We start from the raw sequence: 19,327 nt of genomic DNA, 5'->3' as shown, positions 1-19,327 counted from the left end.
GCTTTACTCAGCTGCAGAGGAATCAAGTCAGCCTTACCTTAATGCACTTTGGCGATCAGTCCCCAAGGGGACCACGTAGCCTCCTCCCCGGTACACAGTGAGTTTGCCCCAGATAGGGTACCCTCGGCGTTGGTTCTGGCTCTGATACTGCCAAGCCTGGGGAAAGCCATTGCTGCTATTGAGGGCGGAGGCATTCCAGCCTTCCCCATAGTCTGCCAGGTCTTCAACATCCAGGGAATATGGCGCACGGCATCCATCAAGAGAAGCCTGCAACTGTTGGGCAAGAGGGCAAGAGCTTTGCCGGACCCTCACTTGGCGAATCTGGGCGCTGCCAACCAGCTTGGAGTTCCCGTCGGTGACAAAGCCTAAAGATGAAAACCAGGAGAGTGAATCTAGCATGTCCCATCAGCTCTACTTCTTCCACGTTTCATGCGCCATTCCCTTCTCTCCCTCAGCGCTGTCCCTTGTCCCTACACAGCCCCTTCAGGTCTCCCCAGCATCCTAACTTGGCCACGCTGTGCTGCAACTTCCCTGTGCTTCCAGAACAATCCTTCTTACGCTGAATGAGATCTATGCTAATCGCTCATGTGGAAACCTTCAACGGCGCCTCCTTTCCTTGCACTTCTGAGGTCCCTCGTGATCTGGCCCCTGTTTATCTCCCCTGCTTTGCTTCTCACTGCTCCTTAGTTTAAATCCTACATGGCAGCCACACTCGGCTCCCTGCAGTGCCAGGAACGTGCCATGGTATCAAGCTGGGATTTCCTCAGTTGCTCCTTCTGCCCGGAAAATTGGTTTTGCCTGGCTGATCCATGCTCAGTTACCTCTCATTAGAAAGTTCTCCACTCTGCAGGGGCGAGGAGGGAGGGAGGGGGAGGGGAGAGGAGGGGGAAGGAACCTCCCTGTGCGCATGCACAGCCTTCTGAGGGTCTCTCCTTCAAAGCGTGGGGTCCTGCAGTGGTTGGTTTTCTTATGAGGCTGAGGTTGGCATCAACCACATGATGTTGCCTTGCTGTTGCCCCACACCTGTCCCTCAATAGGAGCATGCACGAGGAGACCGGCACACGGTCCCAGGGCGAGGGGACTGTACCTGGGAGAGGACTGTACAGGTTGCTCACGAGGGTGGTGTTGGCCCATTCAAAGAACTCTTGGAAGCTCAGCACGCCTGAAAAGCCTCTGGTGAAGCTGCGCTCGAGGTGCCTGTTGAAGTGGTAGGTGCTGGGGTCCCTCTGCCCGTAGGCCACCAGCAGCAGCATCCACAGGAAGCCCAGGTACGCTGGGGAGGCAGGCACAGCCCCCGTCAGGCAGGGCCCCCGACTTCCACCCAGTCCGGGGCAGGAAATGTGCTCAGGACAGTCGAGGCCTTGTAGACCAGCCCCTGGCCCCTCTGGTGACAATGGAACCAATGCTTATGGAGGTGGCAGAGAGGCATAAAGTCACAGACCACGGGGCCTCCTGCTTGGGTGCAAATCCGGGCTCTGCCGCTTCCTATCCAAGTGCCCTTCACGAGTGCCTCCAACCCTCCGAGCCTCACTCTCCTCATCTGTGAAATGGCCGCAGTAACTCTATGACATGGGCTTGTGACGAAGGCATTAGTTAACATCCCCTTTATAAGCGCGTAAAGCAGTGCCTGCACAGCGTGTGTGTCATGTAAGTTTCTTAAGTAGAATTTTTAAAAAATGGGGCATTTGCCATGTTACATTGCAGAGGATGCCGTAGGGAAGCAGACATGTTTCCTGCCCCTGTGGTGCTCACCTGTCCCGCTGGACACAGGCGAGTGGGGCGTGAGGGCCTATCAGGTGCAAAGATTTAGGTTAGGGGGCTGGATATCACAAACCACACGGCGGGTGCAGGTTCCTGCTGAACCAGAACCTCTGGGCCCGGGGCCTGGGAATCTGCATTCCAAGAACCCCTCCCCCAGGGCCTTGGGTGGATGCCAAGGAGCAGGACCACTCAGGGGTGTGCACTACACGCTCTCCCGTGGTCCCCACTGCCCACCTGGCACCCACCTGTCACACACCTTGTCCTGGTTCCCTTCCCCCGAGCACATCCCAGGATCACCTCCCAGATCAGCTGCCTGCACCCAGATCTGCTTCTGGGAGACCCAGACTCAGATGCACGTTCGGGTTTGCATGTTTCTGGGCAGGGGGCCACGGGAAGCCTCTCCAAAGACACTGTGTTTTGGCTCAGATTTAAAAAAATCAGAGGAAATAACCAGAAGAGGAGGTGGGGAGGGGGTGAGCACCCCCCAGGCAGGTGAAATTTTACATACTGAGCAGAGGCCAGGGGTCAGAAGCGTGCCTGGGTCTCCGGTGTGGCAGAGGCCACTGTGACTGCCGCTCAGGGCACAGGAGCCCAGAGAGGGCACTCGAGGTGGCTGGAGCTACTGGAGCCACAGTAGGGAGTTTGGACTTTGTCCTTAAGGACCATGAGGGGCCACTGGAGGATTGTACATGTAGGGGAGAAGCTGGGGTGTGGGGACACCTAGGGAAACCGAGGCCCAGGGCGGCGTGGGGGCTTGTGGAAGGTTGCGCCGTGCACGTGTCTGTTCCGGGCTGGGCTGAGCGCAGCGGGCGGGAGGCGGCATACCCAGGATCTCCCTGACCAGGGCAAATGCTTTCTGTTCCTTGAGGCGGGTGGTTTTCATCTGCTCTATGGCGGCGGCCAGAGGTGGCTGGTAGACGTCCCTGCTGCTGTTTCTTCGTGCGCGGAACACGGCGTAGGGGTCTGTGGAAGCGAGGACATCAGGACAGTCCCCCAGGGGCGCAGGGGAACCAGGCTCCACCTCTCCCACCAGGTGCAACGGGCTCCCCCTTCCTCTTCCTTGAGGGTCGTTTCCCACCTCTACCCTCCGCGCCTCTGCTGTGCCATCCCAGGGCGCGGAGTCACCTGCCGTCCCCACTGCGGGTTCTCCCATGCGGAGCCACAAGTGCCCTCTCCTCCCTGAAATCTTACTGGCCCCGGGACATCCTCCCTGACACTTCCAAAACTTTGACGGATTCAAGGACGAGGGTGACGAACGTGTCAAAGTCCTGTCGTATTTATTTCCGAGTATCTTCCTTTCCTATCCACTTTATCAAGTTATCCTTTTATAAAACTCATCCACTGGAAGTCTACAGTGCAAAGATTTCAGTAAAGCGATATCACCACCATCCGGTCTTAGGACATTTTCAACAGCCCAGAGGGTTCCCTCGTGCCCCGGGGAAGTCAGTGTCCCCTCCCCGCCCCCTGCCCCCAGCCCACACAGCTGCCTTCTCCCTGCACCTCATAGATAGATTGGCTGTCAGGGGAATCACACAGCAGGTCCTGTCTCGTATGTGGCTCCTCTCAGCACAGTGCTTTGGAGTTTGTCCACGTCGTTGCGTGTCTTCGTGGTTAGTTCCTACGTATTGCTGAGGAGTATCGTGGGGTGGATATACTACCCTTCATTTATCCATTCACCAGTGGAGAGGCATTTTTGGATGGTTTTAGTTTTGTTCATTGTGACCAGTGCTGCTATGAACATTTCCATACAAGCATTTGTGTGGACACATATTTTCATTTTTCTTTTTTTTTTTGAGACAGAGTCTCGCTTTGTTGCCTGGGCTAGAGTGAGTGCCGTGGCATCAGCCTAGCTCACAGCAACCTCAGACTCCTGGGCTTAAGCGATCCTCCTGCCTCAGCCTCCCGAGTAGCTGGGACTACAGGCATGCGCCACCATGGCCGGCTAATTTTTTCTATATATATTTTAGTTGTCCAGATAATTTCTTTCTATTTTTAGTAGAGATGGGGTCTCGCTCTTGCTCAGGCTGGTCTCGAACTCCTGAGCTCAAACGATCCTCCCGCCTCGGCCTCCCAGAGTGCCAGGATTACAGGCGTGAGCCACCGCGCCCAGCCTCATTTTTCTTGGGTACTTTCCTAGGAGTTGCTAAATATCTTTTGGCTATTACAGAGGAAGCTGCTATGAATGTTCGTGTACAAGTTCCTACCTAAAAATAAGTTTTTATTTCTCTGGGATAAATGCTCAAGAGTGCAATGTCTGGGTCTTCGGGTGAGTCCATTTGTCAGTTTGAAAGGAACTACCCAACAATTTTTCAGAGTGGCTGTACCATTTACATTCCCGCCAGCAACGTATGAATGCGCCAATTTCTCCATGTCCCTGCCCCCGCTGGTGTTCCCACTGTTTTTCTCTTTATCCATTCTGACACGTGTGTGTTGACCCAGCTGTCTTTGGGATCCATGCCCTTCTGTGCATGCTTCCCTGCCCCTATACCAGCATTTGTCACCTCCTGCCTGGACCACTGCAATAGCTTCCCTACTGGCCTCTCCATTGCCATTTTTGACCCACAACCTCTGGTCTCCAAGGTCAATCACAGTAACCTTTCTAAAAATCACAAAACAGATCATGCCACTCTCCTACTTAAAGCCCTCTAAAATTCCAGCATTGCCCCGGCTCCTCCACTGCCCTGCGTGGTCTATTTCCCACCTACCTCTTCACCTTCACCTTGAACCATTCTCCCCCTGTCCAATTCACCACGCTCCAGCCACACTGTCAGTAATTGCTGTCAAATGACAAGTTCCCACCCCAGGGCCTTTGCACGTGCCTCCTTCCCTTCCCTCTCCTTTAGGAGACGGCTTAGGTTCTGCTTCTGCAGGGGCCTGCACTCTCTTGTTCTTCCCCAACCTTGCTCATCATAATTCACACTTCTTTGTCTACTTGTGTATTTATTTGCTTAATGTCGTCTCCCCGGATGGGCTGTTCATCCCAAGGGCAGTGACCTGTTCCATCCAGTCAGGCAGTGCTGTGTTGCCTGGGGCTGGGGGTGTGAACAAGGATTGACTCCAAATGGCTTAGAGAAAACCTCTTGGGGTGATGAAGGTATTCTAAATCTGAATTGTGGTGATGGTCACATAACCTATAAATTTACTAAAATCTACGAATTGTGCACTTACAATGGGGTGAATTTTATACAAATTACCTCCCCAAGCCATCACACTGCCTGGCACCCAGCCCTGAAGAATTGCCAAAGGAATGATTGAATGAATATTTAATTGGTCAGGAGGCTGGCATCTCTTTAGAGAAACATTACGCTTTTGTCTTGAGAAGACGTTAATGGACCTCTTGGGTCTGCAAATCCAAAACCCTCTCCTAGAATGGAAGAATACAGGCCCAGGAGGAGGTAACCCCACTGCACAACGATGTATGTGCATGAGCTTTTTGTTTCTTCCTGTTTTATTTTCCCTGAAAGTCAAGATCTCTGCATCTTCAATTATCAGACTATTGATTGTGTTTTGTTTGCTTGTTTGTTTTTATCATTCTCTTATCATCAGCACCCTTGGAAGTTTGGGCTGGAAAGTGAGAAGTCAGGTTGGGAAGAAGGGGACTGACTGGGGCTGATAGCAGGACTGTATTCCAATGAAACTTTATTTACAAAAACAGGCCGTGGGTGAGATTTGGCTCACTGGCTATAGTTTGCAGACCTCTGTCCTAGAAGTCTAATTTACAGCCACTTTTTGCAGCCCATCTGCAAACTGAGTCTTTTTTCGATTTTCATTCTAAAGCCCAGAGCCCTGAGTCCCAGAGAAGAGAGCTGCTGCGTGGAATTCCACAGAGACGACAGGACTGCCCATGTGGACAGCTCAGCCCAAAGATACTTCTGGCTGAAGGGTCGTGCACGGGTGTCAGGGGGTAAGGCTGGGGAGGGAAGGGACAAGGCTGCTCGGGAGACAATGACGGAGTCTTTTTTTTTGGCTGTTTTGGGGTGAAAGGCTGATGGGGAGCAAAGGTCTGAGGATCCAGCCTCAGGCCAAGACCCCCCCACCCTCCACCCCCCAAGTCTGCCGGCCAGGTGAGGCACGGTACCTGGGCCCGACAGACGTCCTGGCAGGGGGGCCGCAGTCTCCTCCTCCTCGTCCACTTTCCTCAAGACCAGCGCAAAGAAAGCAGCGAATCCCAGCACCTGAAAAAGACCCAGGGGGACCCCACGCCCACACTGGTGACTCTCACAGCCTGGTCCGAGGGTGGTGGTTACAAAGCGTGAGCGACAACACCCTTGCATGGCGTGCTGAGCCACCAAACAGACAGAGGGGCTGGTGAGTCCTTGAAGTCCCCAAGCCTCCCCAGCTGCCGCTCGCCTGACGGAGGTCCCCCATCTCTCAGCAGGGAGCATCTGCCCTTGGGCCCCGTCCCCGTCCCCCTCGCTTTCTTTCTGCTTCTGTGTTAATAATTGTTAAAAAACACAGGTGGGTCCTGTGGTTTGGCCGAGGAGGGAGAGGCTCACCCACGCCCCTGTTCTTAATATGCTCCCAGCCTGGCGTTGGCGGGAGGTGTCAGGAGTTTTTGGGGTCTCATGATGACGGCTGTTCAGGGCACAATGGGGGACCAAGGGGATTTGGTGACATCCCATAAGCATAAAGATTTCTATCTTTCTTTATTTATTTAGAGACAGAGTCTTGTTGTGTCACCCAGGCTGGAGTGCAGTGGTGTCATCATAGCTCCCTGCAGCCTCGAACTCCTGGGCTCAAGTGTTCCTCCTGCCTCGGCCTCCCAGAGTGCTAGGATTACGGGCATGAGCCACTGCGCCTAGCATGACCATGACTTCTTAACCTCAAGTTTTCTCACCTATAAAATGGAGGTGAGAATCTTGAGGGTGACGGTGACTGTGAAATGCCAGTATCCCCGTAAAGCATTAAGCTTGGGTTATTAGAGCAACTGGCCTCATTCTACTTCCTGCCCCAGGGGCTGCACAGAGGTGGCGCCTCAGTATGTTTGCTGAATGAATAAGTGAATGAATGGGCAAAGCCCAAGGACAAGACTGTTAGCGGGAAGGGAAGGGCCGCCACGTCGGGTGGGGTTCTGACCTTTAGGGGCTGGGTGACGAACACGCTCTCCACGAAGGAGACAGCCATGGAGAGGAGCCACCTGAGGGAGCTGGCCCGCCCGTAGTGCAGGCCGTAGAGCATGGTGAAGAAGGCCGCCACGCCACTGGTGGCTGCCACCAGGAGCCAGCCCACCAGGACGCACCACCAGGGCAGGCCACCAGGGGGCCTGCTCACCCGCAGGGAACTGCAAAGGAAGCAGACGGACATAGTCAGTGTGGTCCCAGCGGGCTTGGGGTCAGATCCCACTCTGCCCCCACCAGCTGCTTGATCTTGGCCAATCTCCTGGGCCTCCCAGACCCTCTGTTTTCTCCTCTGTAATCTGCACCTACCTTGAAGGGCAGTTCTATAATCTACTGAATGCAAAAGCAGTCATATTTGTTCCATGCTTGCTAGGGGCCTGTCCTTGTGCTAGCTGCTTTACACAGACTGGCTCTGTTACTCCTCATGGCAAGCCTAGAAGGCCGGCACTGTATCATTTTTACAAGGTTTTTACGATGAAAATTTCTCATCATACAAAAATTAGTAAACAAAAACTCCCAGGCATTCATCAACTGGTTTCAACAACCATCATCACCTTGTCATACTTTCACACTGATTTCACCTGCCCTCAACCTCTGGGTTATTTTTCTAGGGGGAGGGGCTGAAATACTTAAAAATAAATTCCAGACATAATACAAAATCATCACTAATTACTTCATCACAAAAGCGGTCATTTTCTTATTAAATTACAATCCTGTTGTCACATAAAATGAACAGTCATCCCTTAATGTCATCTAATAACCTGTCTGTATTCAAATTTAGCTGGTTATTTAAAAATTATAGTTTAAGTTTGAATCAGGAGATAGGCATTATTATTCCCATGTTGCAGATGAGGAGACTGAGGCTCAGAGAAGTTTAGGGACTGGTCCCAGGGTGCACAGCTAGGACACAGCCCACATGAAAACGGTTATGAACTAGAACGTGCTGAACGAAGGGCTCTAAGTGCCTTCCAGCAAATACCCCTGTTCACACCTGGTCTCCCTGAGTGTTCGCAGGAATCCTGCACCATTTCTGCCGGGGGAGGTCTGGGTGGACGTCCTTCAAAGGTTGTTCAGGATGCGCTTTCTGGCAGGCCCCAGGCGGTGGAGGGCAGGTGCCCACTCAGCACCCAGGGCAGAGGATTACCTGGTGTGCGCTGGGGCCAGGGTGCCCGGCTGTCCCCCGAGGCAGCCCTTCAGGGCCTGCAGCTGCCGGAGGGCCCGGGGGTGGCTGTGGTGCTGGGGGAAGCCTCGGGGTCCCACCAGCCGCAGCTCTTGCTCCACGTGCTCCAGCTGAAGGTAGAGGCACTGCCTGTAGACACTGTCCTTCCAAGGGCCCCTGGGCGCCACCTCGGGCTTGGGGTGCTGCGTTTTCTCTGGGGGACAAGGGGGAGAAGGATCCGCTTGTGCTGATTCACAGAGCAAACCAGCTGCAATGAAAATGACAGTAATAGTAGCAGCTTTCAGGTATCCAACACTAGCTACATGGCAAGGGTCACAAGGCCAGTTAGGAGATGAATGTTTCTCTTGTAGACTTTTATCAGGGACATGCTCGAAATTTCCTCCCACATCGAGAGTGGAGAGGAGAATGGCACACCCGTGTCCTGCTGCAACAGTTACCGACATTTGGCCAATCTTGTCTCATCTCTTTTTTTTCCCCCTGGAATATTTTAAAGCAAATCTTAGACATACTATTATCTCATCTGCAAATACTTTAATATGGTAAGATTTGAATTGAAACCCTGTTTTGCCTAGTGCCAAAGATAACGTAAGCCTTAATCTTGGGTGTTTAACTTTTTCTTAAACTATTGAAGATTTCAAACATACAAAAGTGCAGAAAATGATGAGATGAAGCCTCACAGCCTTAAATGATCAACTTGTGGCCAACTGCCTCACCCACCTCTCACGTACCCTCTCCATGTGGATCATTTTGAAGCGAATTCCACAGCTCATATCATTTCACTAAGTTAACCATGATGGCATTATCATTTTTTTTCTTTTTTTTTTTGAAACAGAGTCTTGCTTTGTCACCCAGGCTGGAGTGCAGTGGTATCATCATAGCTCACTGCAGCCTCAAACTCCTGGGCTCAAGCAAATTCCTGGGCTCCTCAGCCTCCCGAGTAGCTGGGACTACAGGTTCTCACCACCACATCCGGCTAATTTTTCTATTTTTAGTAGAGACGGGGTCTCACTCTTGCTCAGGCTGGTCTCAAACTCCTGAGCTCAAGCAATCCTCCCACCTCAGCCTCCCAAATGCTAGAGATATAGACATGAGTCACCATGCCCAGCCTAAAAAAAATTTTTTAAAACATCTTTCTTGTTCAGCTGGTGGTCAGGATGAAAGACAAAATAAAAATAAAAAAACAAACAAAAACTCATCTTTTTTTGTTTTAAATTACAGAGGTAACACATATTCATTGTAAGAAAAAAAACCCAAAACACATTAGAACAGGCCCTGTGCCTTTTAAAAGAAACTCGGCCTCCGTAAGTGGAACCAGGCCTGGGTCCGGGGGCCCTGAGCTGGGAGGGTGGCGTCCAGGGACATGTTCCCCTGTGGCAGCAGGGCCTGGCACTCGACCAGCATTTATCTTCCCGAGACGTGTGTGAAACTGTATGTAAAACATGGCACGATGGAGCCCCCTTCGCCTAGTCACCAGTGCGGGGCGAATAAGGAAATATGTGCGTGTAAGGAGGGCTGTGGCCGCATGTTTGCATCTCTGACCCTGACTCTGACCGGGTCACATGCTGGTTAAATGCCCACAGCAAGGTCAACCCCACCCCTCTCTGACTGGAAGCCTCGTCCTGCACCCTCCCGACCTGGGCCTCCCTTACGGAAGCTCCGGCTGCAGATTCCAGCATCAACACCCTTTGTTTTGCAAGGTTTCTGCTCACGTTTCCAGAAGATACCGTCACTGCCAATCGTAACACACTTCCTGAACACCTGCCTTGTGTCAGGCTGGGGTCTAAGCATTTTACATATCTCATGATCTGATTCAGTCCTCCCAACAAGCCAAGGAGCTAGGCAGATCGATAGCCCTATTTTATAGGGGAGGAAACGAAGTCTCAGAGAGGTTGAGCAACTTGTCTGAAGTTGCACAGTTGCTGTTGCAGCTGGGAGATCCCAAGGATCTGGCCAACTCCAGAGCTCTCGTACTGAAGGTCTGCAGCCCGGGCCACTGTGTGCAGCTGTGACTGCCAAGGCCCCCAGACTCAGGCCAAGTGCAAGCAGAGTCCTGCAGGGACCACCTTCACGGGCAGCCCATGCTGTAGGCTGGGAGGTTTGGGCTGCTCCCCTGAGGAAGGGACGCTTAAGCCAAGACTAAAGATTGAGCAGGAACTGGCCAGGCGAAGCGAGGAGAAAGAACATTCTAGACTACAGGACCAGCATGTGTGAAGGCTGTTAGTGGGAAGGCAGCTGTGGCCCAAGCAGGGGCTGGTGAGGGACACTCGGGTCTGGCTTCTTGGCCCCCTAGTGATGCAGACACGGCCCCTCGCCCTGTCTCCACCTGGCCCCAAAGTGCCACTTCTCTCGGCACAGAAATGTCCGGGACTCACCTTTCACTCGGAAGACCCCAACAGTGGGTGTTACAGGGTCCTCTCTCTCTGTGGGCTCCTTCCAGAACACCTGCCCTGCTGTGCTCTGTGGACAAATGACGTCTTCCACCAAGGCCAGGAGGTAGTTGATGTCCATCAAGTTCACCGGGTCCCAGCCCGAGGCAGGGGGTGGCACCTTCAGGGCTTTGAACAGGGAGCTGACAAGTCTCCGTACATCCTGCGAGGCAGCCCGGGGTTGAGTGGATGTGAGCCGAAGGTCAGGGGTGCAGCGCAGGGGCCACGGGCATGCCCCGGCCAGCAGTCTGCACGGGAGCCCGCACTGCCCTCCCCCTGAGCCCCGAGATCGGCCTCCCCGAGCTTCCCTCTGTCACCTCCAACATCCCTCTTCTGGGGTCTGAACTCATTCCAGGCTGTATTCCTGTGGCACATAGTAGGTGCTTAATAAGAGCTCATCAAGTGTAAGCAGTCTCTTCTGTGGGCTGGAATATTTCGCATAGTAGGTACTCAGAAAGTGTGTGTGTACGTGTGTGTGCATATGCGTGCACATGCATATATGTGTGTGTTCTTGCATGTGTATGTCTGGGTCTGTGTGTGTATGTTTGCATGTGAGTGTGCACGTGTGTATGTGTACGTGTGCACGTGTGCGTGTGCATGCATTTGTATGTGTGTATCCACTTGATACATCCTGACAGCTGATGCTGTCAGACCACGCGGGGCTGCCAGCCCCCACGCCCCACCCACACCCCACTTCTGCCGAGGCTACAGCACACTCCCAGCGCTAGCTGTGCTTGCAGACATGCCTTGGTCACCGCTTCAGGCGTCAGGAGACCATCCTCCATGGGCTGTGGTGAGGGGGTCAGGCTGGGGGCCCCCCTGTCCCCTTTCCCAGTGTTCTGCTCCTTTGCGGCCCGAGGACGGGCATTTCGGAAGATCTGAACGATGAGGAGGTTGATGGGGAACATGAGGATGGAGCTCTCCAGACCAATCATCACCTCCTGCCACGTGAATTCAATTTCACCTGGGGACAGGGAGGGAAGGGGTCAAAGGGGAGGGGCCACCCCCCAGGCCCAGTCCCCTCTGCCCCTCCTAGAGGTGGCTGTGCAGTGAAGGGTTCACCCTGCCTAGTGCCTGGGAGGTCACCTCTAAGCCCTCAGGTGTCCTGCCTGGTAAGGGTGTCTCTGTTTGCCTGGGGCCTTGGGCCAGGCCAGACAGTCTGTGCTAAGGGTGTGATTTATGGTAGGGCCTGGGCCACCTGGTGTCAGCTCAACCCCTAGAGGGCTGGGGGCTAAGGTCAGCCCTGTGGGTGGTCAACCACGTCTACATGACGGAGCCCCAGTGACGACTGTGGACACCAAGACTGGGGGAGCTTCCCTGGCTGGCAACAATTAATGTCACACATCAATGTTGGGAGAAGTTAGTGCTACCCATGGCTCCACTGGGAAGGACAGCTGGAAGCTCACGCCTGGTCTCTCCTGGACCTCTTCCCTTTGCTGATTTTAACCTGTATCCTTCTGCTGCCATAAACCCTAACTATGAGCGCACTGGCTTTTCTGAGTTCTGTGAGTCCTGCACTGAATCATGGAACCTGAGGGTGGTTTGGGGACCCTGGAGTAGCCCTGGCATTGCTGGCGAGGCAAAGGCTCATGTCCACCAGCCACTGGCCCTGCCCACCACAGCACCGGGTGTTACCCAAGTCCATCTTTTGCTCAGCCGGGTCCTGGGGGACGCCCCAGAACATGATGCTGGTGAGCATGGTGCAGAGCAGCAGGGACAGGCAGCAGGACGCCCTCTGCACGCGGGTGAAGTTGCTCCGGGCCGAGCTGCTGAAGACCGAGTACCAGATGTGTCCGTCCCGGAAGCCCGCAGACGTCTTCGTGAAAAACAGGTGGCTTCGGGCAGGCAGAGAGAGAGGGACAGGCATTTAGGGAGACAGGAATGGGGAGAGGTTGGTCTCTTTGGAGCAATCCTGGGATGAAAAGGAGGGATTTGCTTCTAAGATTTATCGTAGAAGAAATACACGTGACAGCAGCATCACTTAGAGTTGAGGATGGAGACTCTGGAAAGAGCCGGATTGGAACCCTAGACGCCCCTTTTACCGGCTGCGCGGCCTCGGGCAAGTTACTTTCCTCTTTGTACCTCAGATTACTTGCCTGTAAAATGGGGATAATAACAGAGCCCATCTCACTGGATGGTTACAAGGATCAAACAGATAACTTTTGTAAAGCATTTGCGACAGTGGCTGGCATATCAGTGATCGTTCAATCAATGTTAGCATTATTATTGTTGCTATAATTTTAATAGAATAATTATTAATATAATGTAATTGCTTTTGTTATAATTAGACCATTAGAGTACAGTCATTAAAAATCCCAGGCTCTGGGTTCAGACTCAGGTTCAAACCCGGTTCAATTTGAGAGAATAAAAATCACAGGGCAGGATCTCTGAACATGACGCCACGTTCTCTGTAAGAATTATTTCCCTAAGAGCAGAATGTTGTTTAACCCTAGGAGACACTCAAGGGCCCAGACAGTGCAGACAGTGTGCAGGGCTGACATTCCCGGCTAGCACCTGCCCTGATTCGTCACGGCCAGCACCCCTCAAGGCTGCCCAATATTTTGGCCACCACTGTGGGGTGCGTCGATAAGCTGGACTTGGAGTAGAGGTACACAAAGATGGAGGAGGCCAGTTTCCAACATCAGTGACTTTTCATGTTATCATTCTAGACATTCAGCAAATCCTTGCTGAGCCTGGTGCTCTGTGCCAGGCAGTCTGCGGGCACCCGAGATTCCTGGAGGGGTTGCCGTGGTCCTGCCTCGAGAGAGCTCCCGGGCCAGTTTCCAGGCATCACACGTTTTGATGCAACAAGGTGATACTATTTGCTGCTGTAATTGAACACTTCCGCTGAACCACGCACTACACTAAGCATGTTACACCCATTGTTTCATGGAATCTGCACAAGAGCCCTTTGTGGTCGGGACATGGAAAAAGTTATTTGTCAGAGGCAGAGGCTGAGCCCTGCAGAGGTTCTTCATTCAAGGGCCATGCAGCAAGGCAGTGGCAGGCGTGTTGGATCCACAGGCCACGCCCATATTGGTATTATACCTTTTTGGGGCCTAAGTCTCTTTCATTCAGACTTTTTCCCACTTGGAGGCTGAAGTGGGCAGCTGGGAGGAGAAGTCACCTGAATAAATGCATCCAAACAGACTTAATGGGCCGGGCACAGTGGATCACGCCTGTAATCCTAGCACTCTGGGAGGCCAAGGCGGGAGGATTGCTTGAGCTCAGGAGTTTGAGACCAGCCTGAGCAAGAGTGAGACCCTGTCTCTACTAAAAATAGAAAAAATTAGCTGGGCGTGGTGGTGCACCCCTGTAGTCCCAGCTACTTGGGAGGCTGAGGCAGGAGGATTGCTTGAGCCCAGGAGTTTGAGGTTGCTGTGAGCTAGGCTGACGCCTCGGCACTCTAGCCCAGGTGACAGAGCAAGACCCTCTCTCAAAATGCCCAGCGATATGAGAATGGGTGAATTAGTTGTGGGACATCCATACTATGGAAGCCAATAAGAAAACCATTTTATAACCACAGAACCAGTCCAATCTATTTCAACTCTGGCGTAATAAAATGGTGAGTTGTTTTTCAGTTGCCACGAATGCTCAGGTTGCAGGTCAGGTAACCTGAGCATGCCCAGATGAACCAAGTGTGCCCAATTTGTGACCCCAGAGCCAGCGGGAACTAGAGAGTCAGCTACAAGCAGAACCAAAGTAGTTGGATCAGGGAACGAGGACCAAATTAAGACATAAGCATTGGCATCAGCTCATGGCATGAGCCAATCAGATCACACCTTCCTGCATCACCTCATGGCATGAGCCAATCAGATCACACCTCCTGCATCACCTTATTATAAGATCCAATCAGATTACTCCCCATTACCCTCTCCCTATAAAACGCGCCCCAGCCCCCAGCTCAGGGAGACATATCTGGGCATTGCCTCCTGTCTCCTCACTGGTCAACTCACAGCAAAGCTTTTCTTTTCTCAAAAGCCAGTGCCATGGTGTTGACTTCTATGTGCATCGGGAAGCAAGCCTTTGCTTCTCAGTAACAGTTTGACCCATATACTCCCAAAAGGATGCTCATGATATATTACTAAAGGAAAAGGCGACACATGTAATGTGTAATGTGCACTTAAAATGATATAAAATGAACAACCGTCCACGGTGCTGAGTGTGTGTGCACATTTGTACCTGCTAATGGGAGTTTGGAGACCAATGTGGAAAGCAGGAACATGGCAGCAGAGAGTATGGATGGGGAAGTGACTAACCAAGGGAAGCATTTGCTGAAAGGTCCATCTAGGGTAAAACATCACCAAAAATGAGCCCCAAATGGCCAGGTATTGAACCACCATGCAAATCAGTCTGTTCACTAATATAAAAAACTTTATTCAGCGACATTCATAAGGAAGGAAGGATAACTGTGCCTACCATTCTCACCACCTGGACAGTTTTGTTTTGGGGGACCCACACCCCTCCAGGCCCTCATTCTTAACAGGAGAAACTGATTGGTCATTACTGTCACAAACTGAAACCCACCCAGGCCTGCTAGCTGAACGTACTTTTATTTGGCTGCAACTGAATTGCGATGCAACTTCCCTTGAGATGAAAGAACAAAGTAATGAGAATTTGCTTTTTTTTTTTTTTTTTTAAAAGTACCTGAATTGTTTCCTGTCCTGCTCCGTGGCCACTGGAAATACCTTGTTGAGGACACAGTCTCCAACATCGACGGACAGCCACGAATTGCAGAGGAAATACCACTTCTGGTCCATTGCCAGGTCATAGACCAGTACCCGGCTCACGTACCTGGAGGAGGGACCCACAGATCTGAGGACAAGGTGCGTGTGGAGGGGGTGTATTGGGGACGAGACTTCCTTGGACCCCATGAAGGCAACACCTTTGCAAAACCCAACAACAAGAGCTCCTGGAAAAAGACTGTATTTTTTCTTCATTGTTCTTGGTGCCTGGATCAAAATTGGCTTCAGGCAGGAAGTGCAGCTAGTACAGAGAGCTATCTCTGGGAAGCTGGCACATTGTCACAAATACACTGCAAGTGGGAGCCTTTGAAACTATTAACCCCTCTACATGGCACCAAGCCCAGGGCCAGTGTCCAGGCACGATCAAGCAAAGCCAAGTTGGATACTGGAGTGCACAAAACATGGTCCTCGCTTGAGTTTCTAACCAGAGAGTGAGCCCACCATCTACCTGGGGCTCAGGACTTCAAGGGCATCATCTGACCTGATTTGGATCTTTGAGGCATGGGGAAGAATTGAAATCATCTTGCCTGTCCTGGGATGCTGCAATAGCCACTCTTTATTAAGTGTTTGCTACATGTTGGGGACTAGGCTAAGATGCCCTTGCCATGCATTTTCTCATCTCAGGGATCACAGCCCCATGAAGGATGCAAAAGCCACCTCTGTCAAGGTCACGTGTTATCCTGAGGTGGCCAACATCCAGTGATGAGGTGCTTGCTGTTATCAGGACCTGGGCATGTATGTCCAGCTAGGGACAGTTCCAGAGCTCCCCCAGGGGTCAGACGGACTGTCCTTGGGCTGCATCACAGCCCAATCTCTCCCTCTGCCCATCCTGCCTCCCTCCCGCCCTTCCCAGGTGCTGGTCCCAGGTGCCTCTTAATAAATGCCCTGCTTGCTCAACTCCATCTTGGAGTCCACTTCCTGGGAACTGACCTATGGCTGAGGCACTTAATGTGTTAACTTTAATCCCTTGGGTGAACTAAAGACAGCAGTATAAATGCTGTGTCTTTCTAAAGCTGCCAGCTGCTGATGGGTGGTCAGACTGGACACCATTCATCTGGGTCACTAGTTTTGGCCTCAGACAGAATAGGGAAGACCTTGCTCTGAACTTGCCAGCTGTGTGACCTTAGGCAGGTCACAGATTGATGCACAGAAGCACCAAGAGTGAGGCTGGCACCAGACCGCAGGGCTGCAACTTCCAGTCTTTCTCCTAGGTACTGACCCAGTTTGTGTGGACTATGAAATACAGCGGGCCTCTCTGACCCTCGGTTTCCTCATCTGTGAAATGGAGATCCATTCTATGTGTCTTACAGAGGCTTGTGAAGATCAGGAAGGCAGCAAATGCAGAGCGCCCAGCCCTGGGTCTAGTGCTTTGTAGGTCGTCATGGTTCGCCTGCCCCAGACTCACCAGGATGGCTGATCCCCTGAGTTGTCATGCCATAGCCTGAGGCTCTGCAGTTCCCCCAGGGGGAACAGGGTGGAGAGTAGGAAGGCATCCACTCCTCCTCGCTCAAAAACCGGGGTGTCAGGGTCAGACAAGTGGTGGGGCTCACTCTCTCCATCGAGGCCATACAGAGTGACAGTCACCTGAAATCCAGAGTCGACTCCACTTGGTAATCGAGCCTCACTGGCCCTTGCTGCATTGGAAGTGGCCAAAAAGCTATGAAGCACGGCCCCTTTACCCTCTCCTCCCACGATGGACCTGCTCAGGTTATTTTTTCAGTTGTCTGCAGATTTGGGATGACACTATCTGCATTCACACCTTCAAAATCACCTTAACTCATAAAATGCTTCCTGGAGACCTCTCCAAACTCCCCGCATATTTATTTGCAAGGGCTACAGGGCAGGCACTGGTTCCCCTTCCCCAATAATTATATTCCCAGTGGCCCTCAGGGTGCCCGGCACTGCGAATTGTACAGTCAGGCACCTTCGAGGATGTGGCTGCCCCTCGCCGGTGTCCCGTGTAGACCGTCACCAGGTAGTGGTACTGGGCAAAGGGATCGTTGTCCTCCAGCACTGTGACCTTCACCTGGACAGAGCACAGCATTAGAACAGCCCTGCTCAGGTACTTGTCCATTGCACCCCAGATGGGAGTGAGCTGGGCATTTGTGACAATTAAAGGGCCAGACCCTTTAATTATGAGTGCTACTTATTCGTCAGGTGAGAGCTGCTCTTTACAAAAGCAGGATTTCAAGTAAAAAATATTGGCAAGATAAAAAAGCACAAGTGCATTCTTCTTTTTTCTTTCTTTCTTTCTTTTTTTTTTTTTTGAGACAGAGTCTTGCTCTGTTTAATTTGATGAGAAAGAGGCTGAGGGGCCAGTTTGCCTGAGACAGTCCCAGGGGTCCAGGCCTCTCAGCTCACCACCTGGAGCCCCTGCAAGGGGACACCCCCCGCTCCTCACTCCCCTTCCCAGGGACCGCACAACCTCACCTTGGCCTGATCCTGCGCGTCCTTCCGCCGCGCCCAGATCACCACCAGCACGTAGACCACGCAGAGGCAGCCCACGGTGGTCACCACCACAGGGTTGTCCTCGAAGGTGGCAAAGAGCTCAGCTGTCTGGCGGACGTCGACGGCATTGGGCATCACCAGGAAGGTGCTTCCGAAGAAGGTGAGGTGGTCGCAGAGGCAGTGCACCTGGGAGGGGCTGGTCCTCGGCCCCACCTGCAAGCCCCGCAGAGGCTGTGGCTGGGGCGCTGGGGGCTCATCCCCGGCTCCCTCCAGCCCCGGGGAGGGGAATGAAGTTCTCCTTGAGGGAAGGACACTAGAATGGGGCGTGGTGGGGGGCACTGCGGGGACACCAGCTTCAGGATGGCCTTTTGGGCTTTTTAAATTAAAAATTCATTTTCAGGCCGGGCGTGGTGGCTCACAGCTGTAATCCTAGCACTCTGGGACGCTGAGGTGGGAGGATCGCTCGAGGTCAGGAGTTCGAGACCAGCCTGAGCAAGAGCGAGACCCTGTCTCTACTAAAAAATAGAAAGAAATGATTTGGACAGCTAAAAATATATATAGAAAACATTAGCCAGGTGTGGTGGCGCATGCCTGTAGTCCCAGCTACTCGGGAGGCTGAGGCAGTAGGATTGCTTAAGCCCCGGAGTTTGAGGTTGCTGTGAGCTAGGCTGACGCCACGGCACTCACTCTAGCCTGGGCAACAGAGTGAGACTCTGTCTCAAAAAAAAAAAAAAAAAATTCATTTTCAAACACAGAGAATATAATTTATAATAAATAACTTTGTATCCGTCATTCTCAAAGGGCAGCGGTGTGCATTTTACCAATCTGCTTTGCTTTTTTCAGGTAAGAAGAATTGCAGGTCAAGTTGGGGTCCCCTTTGTCCCTCACCCCCCTTAAGCAACCATTATCACAAATGTGGTATGTTCCCCTCCAGTCCCCTGCGCCCCCTGGAGCCCCATGATGGGCTGGGCGCTGAGAGGACGTCACAGTGACCAACTCATCTCAGTTTTTCTAGGACTTTCCTGCTTTTCAAATGGGAAGTCCCGAGTCCTGGGAATTCTCTCCGTCCCGGGCAGGTTGGGATGGTTGGTCAGCCTACGCTGGAGAGTGAAATGACTGGGGGAACCACGGGAAGAAAAGGGAAGAAAATGGAAGGACAAGTGTTTGATCCTAAGCTGACGTCTCAGCACCGGGAAGGTGCGGGTGGAGCTTGGGCGTGTGGTCCCTGGAGGTGTGGGGTGCAGCCGGGCAGGGAGGACACAGGAGGGACCAGGGCAGGGACTGCCACCTGTGCTCTTGCTTCACACCCTGCTGCCGCCCCCAGACCCCTTGGCCACCTCTCAATTACCCTCCAGGGCCCTCTGGTGGATAAAGAGGATTTAACTCAACCCCACAACGCAGCCCTGCCTCTGCCTCCCCCGCTCCACCAGGAGGCAGTGAGGGAGGGCACAGAACTGGCATCCAGAACATTCTTCTCCGCTCGAGCACCTGGGGAGGAGGAGCCTCCTGCAGCCCAGTCGTGCCCCAACAGGCAGCTTTGTCCCTTTCCCTTACTGAGCCGCCCGGCAGAGGCTCACCACCACCTCCACGGGCCTGGTGCCAGCGCTTCTTAGGAATTCCAGGTGGGTCTTAGTTCCTTGTTTGCTCCCT

General features: G+C 52.7%; 1 protein-coding gene across 1 annotated transcript in view; it reads right to left on the bottom strand.

Moving 5' to 3' along the window:
- The window catches only part of PKD1L2 (polycystin 1 like 2), a 78,229-nt gene that overhangs the window by 12,308 nt on the left and 46,594 nt on the right, over positions 1–19,327 (bottom strand). The window contains exons 24-36 of the mRNA XM_045533284.1: positions 17,660–17,890; positions 17,154–17,255; positions 16,635–16,813; positions 15,132–15,278; positions 12,120–12,319; positions 11,231–11,448; positions 10,431–10,647; positions 8,023–8,251; positions 6,838–7,042; positions 5,840–5,936; positions 2,587–2,724; positions 1,088–1,273; positions 38–365 (exon numbers count right to left, since the gene is read on the bottom strand). Coding sequence (XP_045389240.1) covers positions 38–365; positions 1,088–1,273; positions 2,587–2,724; positions 5,840–5,936; positions 6,838–7,042; positions 8,023–8,251; positions 10,431–10,647; positions 11,231–11,448; positions 12,120–12,319; positions 15,132–15,278; positions 16,635–16,813; positions 17,154–17,255; positions 17,660–17,890 — 2,477 coding nt within the window. The remainder of the gene's footprint in view (positions 1–37; positions 366–1,087; positions 1,274–2,586; positions 2,725–5,839; positions 5,937–6,837; positions 7,043–8,022; positions 8,252–10,430; positions 10,648–11,230; positions 11,449–12,119; positions 12,320–15,131; positions 15,279–16,634; positions 16,814–17,153; positions 17,256–17,659; positions 17,891–19,327) is intronic.

This window comes from Lemur catta, chromosome 20, assembly GCF_020740605.2.
Source record: "Lemur catta isolate mLemCat1 chromosome 20, mLemCat1.pri, whole genome shotgun sequence".
In the NCBI taxonomy this organism is placed as follows: domain Eukaryota; kingdom Metazoa; phylum Chordata; class Mammalia; order Primates; family Lemuridae; genus Lemur; species Lemur catta.
Note: the sequence above shows the minus strand (reverse complement) of the source record. Positions and strands in the feature narration are given on the sequence as shown.